General features: G+C 37.0%; 1 protein-coding gene across 1 annotated transcript in view; it reads left to right on the plus strand.

The window, feature by feature from the left end:
• The window catches only part of LOC100967039 (aldehyde dehydrogenase, cytosolic 2-like), a 49,587-nt gene that overhangs the window by 8,114 nt on the left and 30,071 nt on the right, over nt 1-11,402 (plus strand). The window contains exons 2-4 of the mRNA XM_023508989.1: nt 1,092-1,232; nt 2,675-2,804; nt 4,741-4,802. Of these exons, the coding sequence (XP_023364757.1) occupies nt 1,158-1,232; nt 2,675-2,804; nt 4,741-4,802 (267 nt within the window). The 5' untranslated portion in view covers nt 1,092-1,157. The remainder of the gene's footprint in view (nt 1-1,091; nt 1,233-2,674; nt 2,805-4,740; nt 4,803-11,402) is intronic.

Consider the following 11,402-nt stretch of genomic DNA (forward strand, 5'->3'; position numbering starts at 1 on the left):
ACAAAATCACAGTGAAGTGACCTGTGTCTTTAAGGCACTGACAACTAATTTGATGGAAAATAAATGGACATATGAAAAAGTAATGAAAGAGGGAGGTGGTGCTCCTTACAATATGTAAATCTGTGGGAGCTCAGAAGAGGTCAGATCTGCAGGGGAATGGAGTGGCCAGGGCAAAGTTAGTGACTGAGGAGGGCAAGGAAGGAACCAGAGGGGCAGAAAACATAGGGGAGAAGAAAGAGCAAGGAAAGAAGAAAGGCCTATGAGAGTGGGATCAAGGAGGCAGACAGGTGTGGAGGAACTGCTGCCAGGATAAATGTAGTTTTCAGCAATGGATTATTAAAAATCAGAAAATGACTTCTTTACTTATTTAGTGAGTAAAAATATCTCTTGGTACTCAGAAGGGAAAGGAGGGGCTGTCACATGCAGAGCCTTCTGGATGCCAGGTCCACCGCCTCTTTCCCTGTGCATGAAAGGAATGAGCACATGTTTTTAACGTGTCTCCCCGAGAGGAAAGGAAAGTTCTGATTCACCCTGTAACAAGCCCTTTGTGGGAAGGCACAGTCTGTAGAGTCAACAGACATCAAAGAAGATGTTCACTACTTTGGATCTTGGGCTTAGCCTGGAACTGCTGAAACCCAGTCACCAGGGGTGTGATGTGCGGGGAAGAGCCGCGGCTCTGCAGTGAGACTAACTTTTCGTTATTAACCTTGGGCAAAGCTCCTCCCTCTTTGCTTTAGTTTCTTCATCTGTAAATGGGGAACATGCTTGTCCCATGAAACAACTGAGAATTAAGTGAGCTAAATTAGAACATTGCTTGAAATAGGGCATGCATGTAAACAATAGCAGCTGTTACTATAGGGTTTACATTCTAGAAAATCAAGCTTAGGGTAGATGTGTGGAGCTCGTCATTCTAAAGCTTTGTTCAACCCGCGAACTCCAGCGCAGCGAGTGCGCACAGCGAGCTGGACTTCAGGCTACAGAGACACGGTGGCCGCTTACAGGGAGCCTCAGTCTGCTGCCCTGGGTTACAGCCCGTGGATTTGCAGATCTGGTGTGTTCAGCCTACTGAATTAAATTCCCTTTGATTACAGGAGGATGTCGACAAAGCAGTGAAGGCCGCAAGACAGGCTTTCCAGATCGGCTCCCCATGGCGCACCATGGACGCTTCCGAGAGGGGGCGACTGTTGTACAAATTGGCTGATTTGATCGAGAGAGACCGTCTGCTGCTGGCGGTGAGTATTAACCCAACGGGACAGGCAGATAGAGCTCTTGAAAGCACTCGTTATTTTTATTGGCAGGCCGTTTTAGTTTTAGTGATCACCATGTGCTCTTTACAGAGAGATAGATTTTGTCTCCCAGCTCTGGTGTGTGACTCTTAACCTCTGAGTCCATTGTCCAATAGTAATCTCTACTCCACTTCTAGGTGATGTGAATTTCTGCTGCCCTAATAGGTTCTACAGTCTGAACTTTGGCAAACCCCAAGTTAAACTAAATTAAAGAAATTGCTTTCCTTTACCTGAGAACTTCTTCTCAAAGCCCTGAACAGGGCCGCATGCAGTTTGAATCTCCTGGAATGGTGCAGTGGATTTCTGAAAGTCCTGGACTACTAACTTAATCCTTTTAGTTGAAAAACTCATCATGTGTTCTAGGTGCCCAAAATAGTTCTCTAAAATAAATCCTATTCCTCTTTAGTCTAGCCCACCAAGAGATTTAATAAATGGCTACTTTTCCCGTTCCTGAAATGTCTGTTCACAATTGTCATAATTAAATCATGTTCTTTTTATAGGTGAAAAAGGCAAAGATTAAAGACAAAAAAAAAAATCTAATGATTGATGTGTTTATAAAAATAGTTTCTTTTTTGTTTATATTTTAGCAGATGGGTGAGTCAGTGTATAATATCCTTGGTAAAGGTTTATTTTTGTTTTTGTCTTCTCAGTTGGGCAACACTGAAGCCAATTTAACACAAACCAATACCAAGATCAGGTTCCACAGTAAATCTGTATTACCTTTATTATCTGAAAGTGGCAGTAACAAAGCAGCCTACTTTTTAAAAAGATTAATATCAGCAACCATTGTTAAAGAACCATTTTTGCTCATTGATGATTTAGTATAATTCAAAATATGCAAAACTGTGGCACCAGAGGCTGTGTGCAATAAAGCTGTATTAACCAAAATGTCCTGTAGGAAGACAGCAGGGTTTGCTTAAACTTGGCTTCTCTCATTTATCTGGTCTGTTTGTTGCCTGTTAGCATAAGATCCTGTGGGGAGTTAAGTACAGTCCCACAAAACTTATGTTTGACTAAATTTAGAGATGGTAGACAGTATAATACAGAGGCAGGACAGCTCAGCTCAGGTCTGACTAAGAGTAGGTGGCCTCGTTCCTTGATGTGCAGATATTAAATAGTGATTGATTCCTAGAAAGTTTGTTAGCTGGGAGACATTCAAAGTGAGATCTAAAGAGCACTAGTCTTTACAAACCGAAATGTTACCACCTTTTGTACCCAAATCTTGCTATTTGACCTCAAGAAAGTCACTTTTAACTTTTTTATGATTTAAGATTTCTTCTGTTTTCAAAATTCTCTAGTGCATGATTATTTAAAATATTGGCTATACCTATAGTTTTAATGTAAAACTTTTGATGGAATTTCCGATTTGGAATTATTCTCTTTTTCAGACAATGGATGCACTAAATGGTGGAATGCTATTTTCCAGTGCCTATGTCATGGTTGTAGAAGTCTGTGTGAAAATTTTACACTACTACGCAGGCTGGGCTGACAAGATCCAGGGCCGGACAATACCAGCGGGTAGGTACCTCTGGGAAACCACTGGGGGTGGGAAGACCAGTGAGGAGATTATTGTAGAGCTGAGTATTTTAAACTCTCCCTTTTAAAAATGTCAAAATGTCAAACAAATAAGACAATGTTATTTTCCTCTAGACTTTGAGGAAACATAGTTCTAAACCTGAAAGTTCTGTTAGGATTCATCGGATGTCTTTTTTAATATATATGTGTGTGTGATATATATTTCTTTTTTTTTTTTTTTGGCTGCCAGGAAGACTCAGACCCAATTAACTTTGGATGTGAGGTCCATCAAATAAATGGCTTTTTAAGTTATTTTACTATAATTATGCACAACATAACACTATTGTTATCTTAGAAAATATTAAAGTAACAAAATTGTTACAACCACAATTACTGATGGGAGGTAATTTTCTCTGTAAGGACCTTTTTAAATTTTAAAAGCTGGTTTCTGGAATTATTTATTTGGGTTATATTCTAATCGTGACATTTTTACCCTTTCTATAATGTAATGATTTATACCTCTTTTCACATTCCTGTATGCATCAGTTACAGTCATCTCTTACCTGGTCAAGCTCAGAAGAGTCAGGCCACATGAATTAAATAAACTAATTCACATTGATTTGTTTCAAATAGCTTCAGAGGGCAGCACCTGTGGCTTAAAGGAGCAGGGCGTTGGCCCCATATGCCAGAGGTGGCAGGTTCAAACTCAGCCCTGGCCAAAAACTGCCAAAAAAAAAAAAAAATGCAAATAGCTTCAGAACAAAATGGAGCTGTGTTTGCAGCCTGAGTTAGAGACTAGTGTGTATGAACATGTATGTATGTAGTAGAGAATACACCTAATGGAACAGAAATATGAAAAACACTTCATATGAAATGTGAAAAAGTGTCGCTTTGGGAAACACTCCTGGTAGAATTAAATTCATGTAAACCTGAGTTTAGGAATACAATACCCTCTAACCTGACCCTGATGTGCATTTCCTAAATACTTGCAATATTCGATAGGTCTGAAGTGACAGCCAGGAAATTGAAAGAGGAGAAACACAACTCTTCTTGATTGTACCAAGAAACATGACTTTGTTTTGTTTTTGTTTTTGTTTTTTTAAAGAAACATGACTATTAATAATTGTCTCACTTTATGCTGGGACAAAATGATAGAAGTCATGTAAAGTATAAGTAAATCTCAATAAAGAGAATTCTGGTTGAAGCCAGGAGGCTTCTGTAGAGACTAAAACAGAACTGAACACAAAGCACAATGTAACTCTTGAGACGACCACATCAAACTTTGATGCACACGAATCAGTCAAAAAAAAATCTAGATCAAAAATAAATGTCTTTTATTTTGGTCATTTTTTTCATGGATGCAGAAAATTTACTTTTATTGTTTGATAGGCAAATAGAAAATATTTTAGAACAAGCGAGTAGAAAAGGATTATTATTGGGAAGAAATATTATTGGGAAGAATTATTATTGGGAAGAAAATTGGGAGATTTTCTAAAATAACATTTTAAAATTTTATTATTTTTTAAATTTTTGTATAGTACTTTGAAACTCTAGAACTTTGAGCTGATAGAAACATAATTGGATGTAATTTTTCTATTAGCTGAAGACCTCCTACTTCTTATCTCATTCCTTTTTAAAAAAATGTTGAGAACAAAATGATTGAGAAATCAGCCCTCTAAGATGATGAGGGATAAAATTAATTATCTTTCATATCTTTTCCAATTTTTCATTTTGCTTTCATCTAGTTCAATTTTATGGTCTCTGTCATTCCAAATTATGATTTGAGGGCTACATTTTCATTTTGCAAACAGTTGGAGATCTGTTTTACCTTTTAATTTCTCTCTATACTGTTCTCTCCATCAGCCCAAAACCACCACTCTGTGAATGTCAAATACATTCATGTATTTATAATTGTGTGTATATCTGTTTCACTTTCTAGATGGAAACGTTTTTACTTACACAAGACATGAACCTATTGGTGTATGTGGCCAAATCAATCCTGTAAGTTGTTCTAATATATAATTTTAGTTTTAAAAAAAAGTTCTAATTCTATTAGATTTAGTAATCAAGCTTTCTAATACCAATGGATTCTAATACATTTCTTCAATATGGAGTACATTTAGGATTTGTTGAACCCAGTCTTCTGGTGACTTATCATCTTAGATATGAATTAGGTAGTCTATAAATGCTGTCTATCCCCTGGAATGTCTCTTGAGGGCTTTTCAGTACTACAGAATCAACAGATCTTAACCTTTTACCATATAAGTTGTTTTTAATAAATATTATGTCCTCTTTTTAAGAGCCATACTTTACACATATATGGCAAAGTGCTCACCACTGGCACATGAGCTGTGGGTCACCATTTCCCATCTCAGTGAAATGTAGTAGGGCCCACTAGTCTCCAGCACTCTCTCTTCAGTGGGGCTTTTTATCATGAACAATAGAAACAAGCACAGTGTTATAATGCTGAATGGTGTATAGTAATGGGAACAGTTGATTTTCCTCTTCCAATAGATGTGTATGGGGGTGGGCTGCCTTAGGTGCTTGTATCTCTCCACAGCTAAGACTTCACCAGAATCACTGATCCACTAGGATTGGACAAGGACCAGCTGAACACAAGACAGAGCCACCTAACCCCACCATACCAATCAGGTTTCCTCAGCCTCAGAGTGTACAGGTCCTCTGTGAAGCTATAGGGAAAAAGCTGCAGCCATCAATCCCAGATCCTTGACAAAGGGCTGGTTAATTACAACTCTAGAAACTCCCAATTCAATTTCACCTTGCCTGCCCATGTAGCCAATAGTTAAAAACAATCATGGGGCAGAATCAGTGAAAAAACTCTGGCAACATGAATAATCAGAGTAGATCAATTCCCCAAGAACAATATGGTAAATACAGGGCAAGATCCTATTCATAAACAAATGGCTGAGATGTCAGAAATCGTGTTCAGAATCTAGATAGCAAATTAGATCAACAGAATGGAGGAAAGTGTGGAATTAGAATTTCAAGGAATTATTCAAAAGGTGTCTCAAGAATTCAATAACTTCAAAGACAAAATCACCAAAGATTTTGTCACATTGAGGCAAGAACTTGCAGCCCTCAATGATCTGAGAAATACGGTAGAATCCCTCAGTAACAGAATGGAACAGGCAGAAGAAAGGATCGCTGACATTGAAGACAAAGCTTCTGAGTGCTCCCAAATGCTCAATAAGGAAAAAAAGTGGAGAATACAAGTGGATCATTCTCTCAGAGAGCTGTGGCATAATTCAAAGAGATCTAATATTCACCTTTTTGGAATACCTGAAGGGGATGAGGTTGCGGTTAAGGATACAGAAGCTTTACTTTATGAAATAATCAAAGAGAATTTTCCAGACATGACAAAAGATTCTGAAATCCAGATAGCACACAGTTTCAGAACATCGGCACAACTCAACCCAAATAAAAATTCTCATGGGCACACTATAATTAGTTTTGCCAAAGTTAATATGAAGGCAAAAATTCTGCAAGCTGCAAGATGTAAGATCACCATAACCTACAAGGGGAAGAATATTAGAATGACTGCAGATCTCTCTGCTGAAACCTTTCAAGCTAGAAGAGGGTGGTCATCGACCTTTAATCTCCTTAAACAAAATAACTGTCAACCCAGGATCCTGTATCCAGCTAAACTGAGTTTCATCTATGATGGAGAAATTAAATACTTTAATGACATTCACATGAATGAATGAATTCACATGAATGTTGAAGAAATTGGCCATTACTAAACAGGCTCTCCAGGATATCCTCGGACCTATCCTATGTAATGAACAACACAATCCTCCACCACCAAAGTAAACTCATTTAGAAATTCGTGATCAAATTTCAACTTCAACAGTAGTGAAAGGATTAAAAATGTCCACTGGACTTTTGAAAAACTCAATACCCAAAATACTACCTGGTTTATCAATTAATGTGAATGGCTTAAATTGTCCTCTAAAGAGGCACAGGTTGGCTGACTGGATACAAAAACTCAGGCTGGACATCTGTTGCATTCAAGAATCTCACCTTACCTTAAAAGATAAACAACCAATGTAAGGAAGGATAAGGATAGCCATTTCATATTTGTTAAGGGCAACACTCAACTTGATGAGATTTCAATCATCAATATTTATGCACCCATCCAGAATGTGCCTCAATTTATAAGACAGACTCTAACATACATGAGTAACTTGATCTCCTCTAGCACCATAATTGTTGGAGATTTTTACACTCCTTTGGCAGTGTAGGATAGATCCTCCAAAAAGTAGCTAAGCAAAGAAATTTTAGACTTGAACCTAACCATTCAACATTTGCATCTAACAGACATCTACAGAACATTTTATCCTAACAAAACTGAATACACATTCTTCTCATCAGCCCATGGATCATCCTCCAAAATTGATCACATCTTAGGTCACAAGTCTAACCTCAGCAAATTTAAAAGAATAGAAAGCATTCCTTGTATTTTCTCAGACCATCATGGAATAAAAATCGAACTCAGTAACAGGAATATGCATACAAAAACATGGAAACTAAATAACCTCATGCTGAATGATAGCTGGGTAAGATTAAGAAGGAAATTACCAATTTTTTGGAACAAAATGATAATAAGACATGAACTATCAGAACTTCTGGGATACTGCAAAGGTAGTCCTAAGAGGGAAATTTATAGCATTGCAAGCCTTCCTCAAGAGAATGGAAAGAGAGGAAGTCAACAACTTAATGGGACATCTCAAGCAACTGGAAAAGGAAGAACATTCCAACCCTAAACCTAGCAGAAGAAAAGAAATAACTAAAATTAGAGCAGAGCTAAATTAAATTGAAAACAAAAGAATCATACAACAGATCAACCAATCAAAGAGTTGATTTTTTGAAAAGGTCAATAAAATAGATAAACCTTTGACTAACCTAACCAGAAGTAGAAGAGCAAAATCTCTAATCAATCAGAAATGATAAAGGCCAAATAACAACACACTCCTCAGAAATTCAACAAATCCTTAATGAATATTACATAAAACTCTATTCTTAGAAATATGAAAATCTGAAGGAAATAGATCAATACTTGGAAACATGCCACCCTCCTAAACTTAGTCAGAAAGAAGTGGAAATGTTGAACAAGCCTATAATAAGTTCTGAGATAGAATCAACTATAAGAAATCTCCCCTAAAAGAAAAGCCTGGGACCAGATGGCTTTACATCAGAATTCTACCAAACCTTTAAAGAGGAACTAGTACCTATATTACTTAACCTTTTTCAAAACATTGAAAAAGAAGGAATATGTCCCAACACATTCTATGAAGCAAATATCACCCTGATTCCCAAACCAGGAAAAGACCCAACAAGAAAAAAACATTATAGACCAATATCTCTAATAAATATTGATGCAAAAATGTTCAATAAGATCCTAGCAAACAGAATCCAACAACACATCAAACAAATTATACTTCACAACCAGGTGGGTTTCATCCCTGAGTCCCAAGGATGGTTCAACATATGTAAATCCATAAATATAATACATCACATAAACAAATTAAAAAATAAAGACCATATGATTCTCTCTATTGATGTAGAAGAAGCTTTTGACAATGTTCAGCATCCTTTCCTCATCAGTATGCTTAAGAAAATAGGTATAGAACGAACATTTCTTAAACTGATAGATGTCATCTACAACAAACCCACAGCCAATATCATATTGAATGGAGTAAAATTGAAACCATTTCCACTCAGATCAGGAACCAGGCAAGAGAAAGCAATCAAGGGGATCCAAATAGGACTAGAGGAGCTCAAGCTGTCACTCTTTGCAGACGATATGACTATATATCTGACAAATCCCAGGGAATCAACTACGAAACTCCTAGAAGTGATAAAGGAATACAGCAACATCTCAGGCTACAAAATTAACACTCACAAATCTGTAGCCTTTATATATACCAATAATAGTCAAGGGGAAAAATCAATCATGGACTCTATTCCCTTTACACTAGTGCCAAAGAAGATGAAATATCTGGGATTGTATCTAACTAAGGATGTGAATGACCTCTACAAAGAGAACTATGAAACCCTCAGAAAAGAAATAGCTGAAGATGTCAACAAATGGAAAAATATACCATGCTCATGGCTGGGAAGAATCAACATTGATAAAATATTGATACTACCTAAAGCAATCTACAGATTTAAGGAGATCTCTATTAAAGCTCCTCTGTCATACTTTAAAGAACTGGAAAAATTAGTACTTCATTTTATATGGAAACAGAAAAAACCTCAAATAACCAAGACATTACTCAGAAATAAAAACAAATCAGGAGGAATCATGCTTCCAGACTTTATACTATAAAGCAATAGTGATCAAAACAGTATGGTACTGGCACAAAAACAGAGAGGTAGATGTATGGAACAGAATTGAAGACCAAGAGGTGAACCCAGACACTTATCATCATTTGATTTTTTATAAGCCTATTAAAAACATAAGTTGGGGAAAAAATTCCCTATTCAACAAATGGTGCTGGGTGAATTGGCTGGCGACCTTTAGACAATTGAAATTGGACCCACACCTTTCTCCTCTAACAAAAATTAACTCTTACTGGTTAAAGAACTTAAACTTAAGACATGAAACAATAAAAATTCTTAGAGAGAGTGCAGGTGAAGCACTTGAGAAAATTGGCCAGGGAGAATACTTTATGAAGAGGACACCCTGGGCAATTGAAGCAACATCAAAAATACATTACTGGGATCTGATCAAATTAAAAAGCTTCTGCACTGCCAAGAATACACTAAGTAAAGCAAATAGACAGCCTCAGAATGGGAGAGGATTTTTGCAAGTTATATATCTGAAAAAGTTCTAATAACCAGAATCCATAGAGAACTCAAATTAATTACTTAAAAAAAAAAAAACCCAAACCCCAAGTGATCCCATTTCATTGTGGGCATGAGACATGAACAAAAGCTTCTCTAAAGAAGATAGGTGCATGGTCTACAGACACATGAAAAAATGCTTATCATCATTAATCATCAGAGAAATGCAAATCAAAACTACTCTGAGATACCATCTAACTCCAGTAAGAATAGCCCACATCACAAAATCCGAAAACTACAGATGTTGGCATGGATGTGGAGAAAAGGGAACACTTCTTCACTGCTGGTGGGAATGCAAACTAATACGTCCCTTTTAGAAAAAAGTTTGGAGAACACTCAAGGATCTAAAAATAGACCTGCCATTTGATCTTGCAATTCCTCTTCTAGGTGTATATCCAAAGGACCAAAAATCATTTGGCAATAAAGATATTTGCACCAGATTGTTCATTGTAGCTCAATTCATTGTTGCCAAGTTATGGAAGAAGCCCAAGTGCCCATCGACCCATGAAAGGATTAATAAATTGTGGTATATGTATTCCATGGAATACTATGCAGCATTAAAAAAAATGAAGACTTTACCTCTTTTATGTTTACATGGAAGGAGCAGGAAAATATTCTTCTTAGTAAAGTATCTCAGGAATGGAAAAAAAAATCCAATGTACTCAGTACTACTGTGAAAACAATTTATAATCACTCACAATTGCATGTGAAAATGAAACACAACTATAGCCTAGGATGAAGGAGGGAAGGAGATGGAGAGGGGAAGGGAGGGGGTGGGTCGGTAGAGGGAGGATTGCTGGGGGACCACACCTATGGAGCATACTGCCAGCACAATTTGGATCTATCAGGTGTAGAACATAAATATCTTAATCCTATAATTGGGTAAAAGTGGTAAAGGTTATGTTGTTTAATAGGTAGTAAGCATTCCAATTTGTACAAATAATCAACATATTGAATCCTATAATGGCATAAATGTATTTATGATCTATATACAAAAGATTTGATTAAAAAAAAAAGGTGATGAAATCATACACACAGAGCAAGTAACTTATATAGGTCCTGTGGCTGCTAGAGATTAAGCTGTGGCTTGAACCCAAATAGTTGGCCTCTAGACCCAGTGTATCTTTGTCTTTAACAAGATTATTTGTCCTAGAAATAAATACTACAAAATGATACTACTATGTTAATAATAGCAATAAATGACCTGTAGAATAGGAGGAATATTCACACATTTTAAACACTTACAGATAACTTACAATATGCTTAATGGGAAGCCAACCTATGTAGTGATTTTTACTTTCCTGATAGAAGAAGAACTCAAATGGGAGTGTGTGATTGAATTTTGGAGCTCTCTCCTACTCTCTTCCAGCTGGTTTATTTAGAGCATTTTAGCATTTTCTAATTGCCTTTTTTTTTTTTTAAGACAGAGTCTCACTTTGTTGCCTTTGGTAGAGTGCTGTCATGTCATAGCTCACAGCAACCTCAGACTCTTAAGCTCAAGTGATTCTCTTGCCTCAGCCTCAAAGTAGCTGGAACTATAGGCACATGCCACAACACCTGGCTATGCAGTCTCTCTGAGGCTCAGGCTAGTCTCGAACCTGTGAATTCAGGCAATCCACTCACCTTGGCCTCCCAGTGTGCTAGGATTACAGTCATGAGCCACCATGCCTGGCATTTCTAATTGCCTTTTTTTTTTTTTTTGTAGAGACAGAGTCTCACTTTTTCGCCCTCGGT

This window comes from Otolemur garnettii, unplaced genomic scaffold, assembly GCF_000181295.1.
Source record: "Otolemur garnettii isolate 467f Iridium unplaced genomic scaffold, OtoGar3 scaffold00006, whole genome shotgun sequence".
NCBI lineage: Eukaryota > Metazoa > Chordata > Mammalia > Primates > Galagidae > Otolemur > Otolemur garnettii.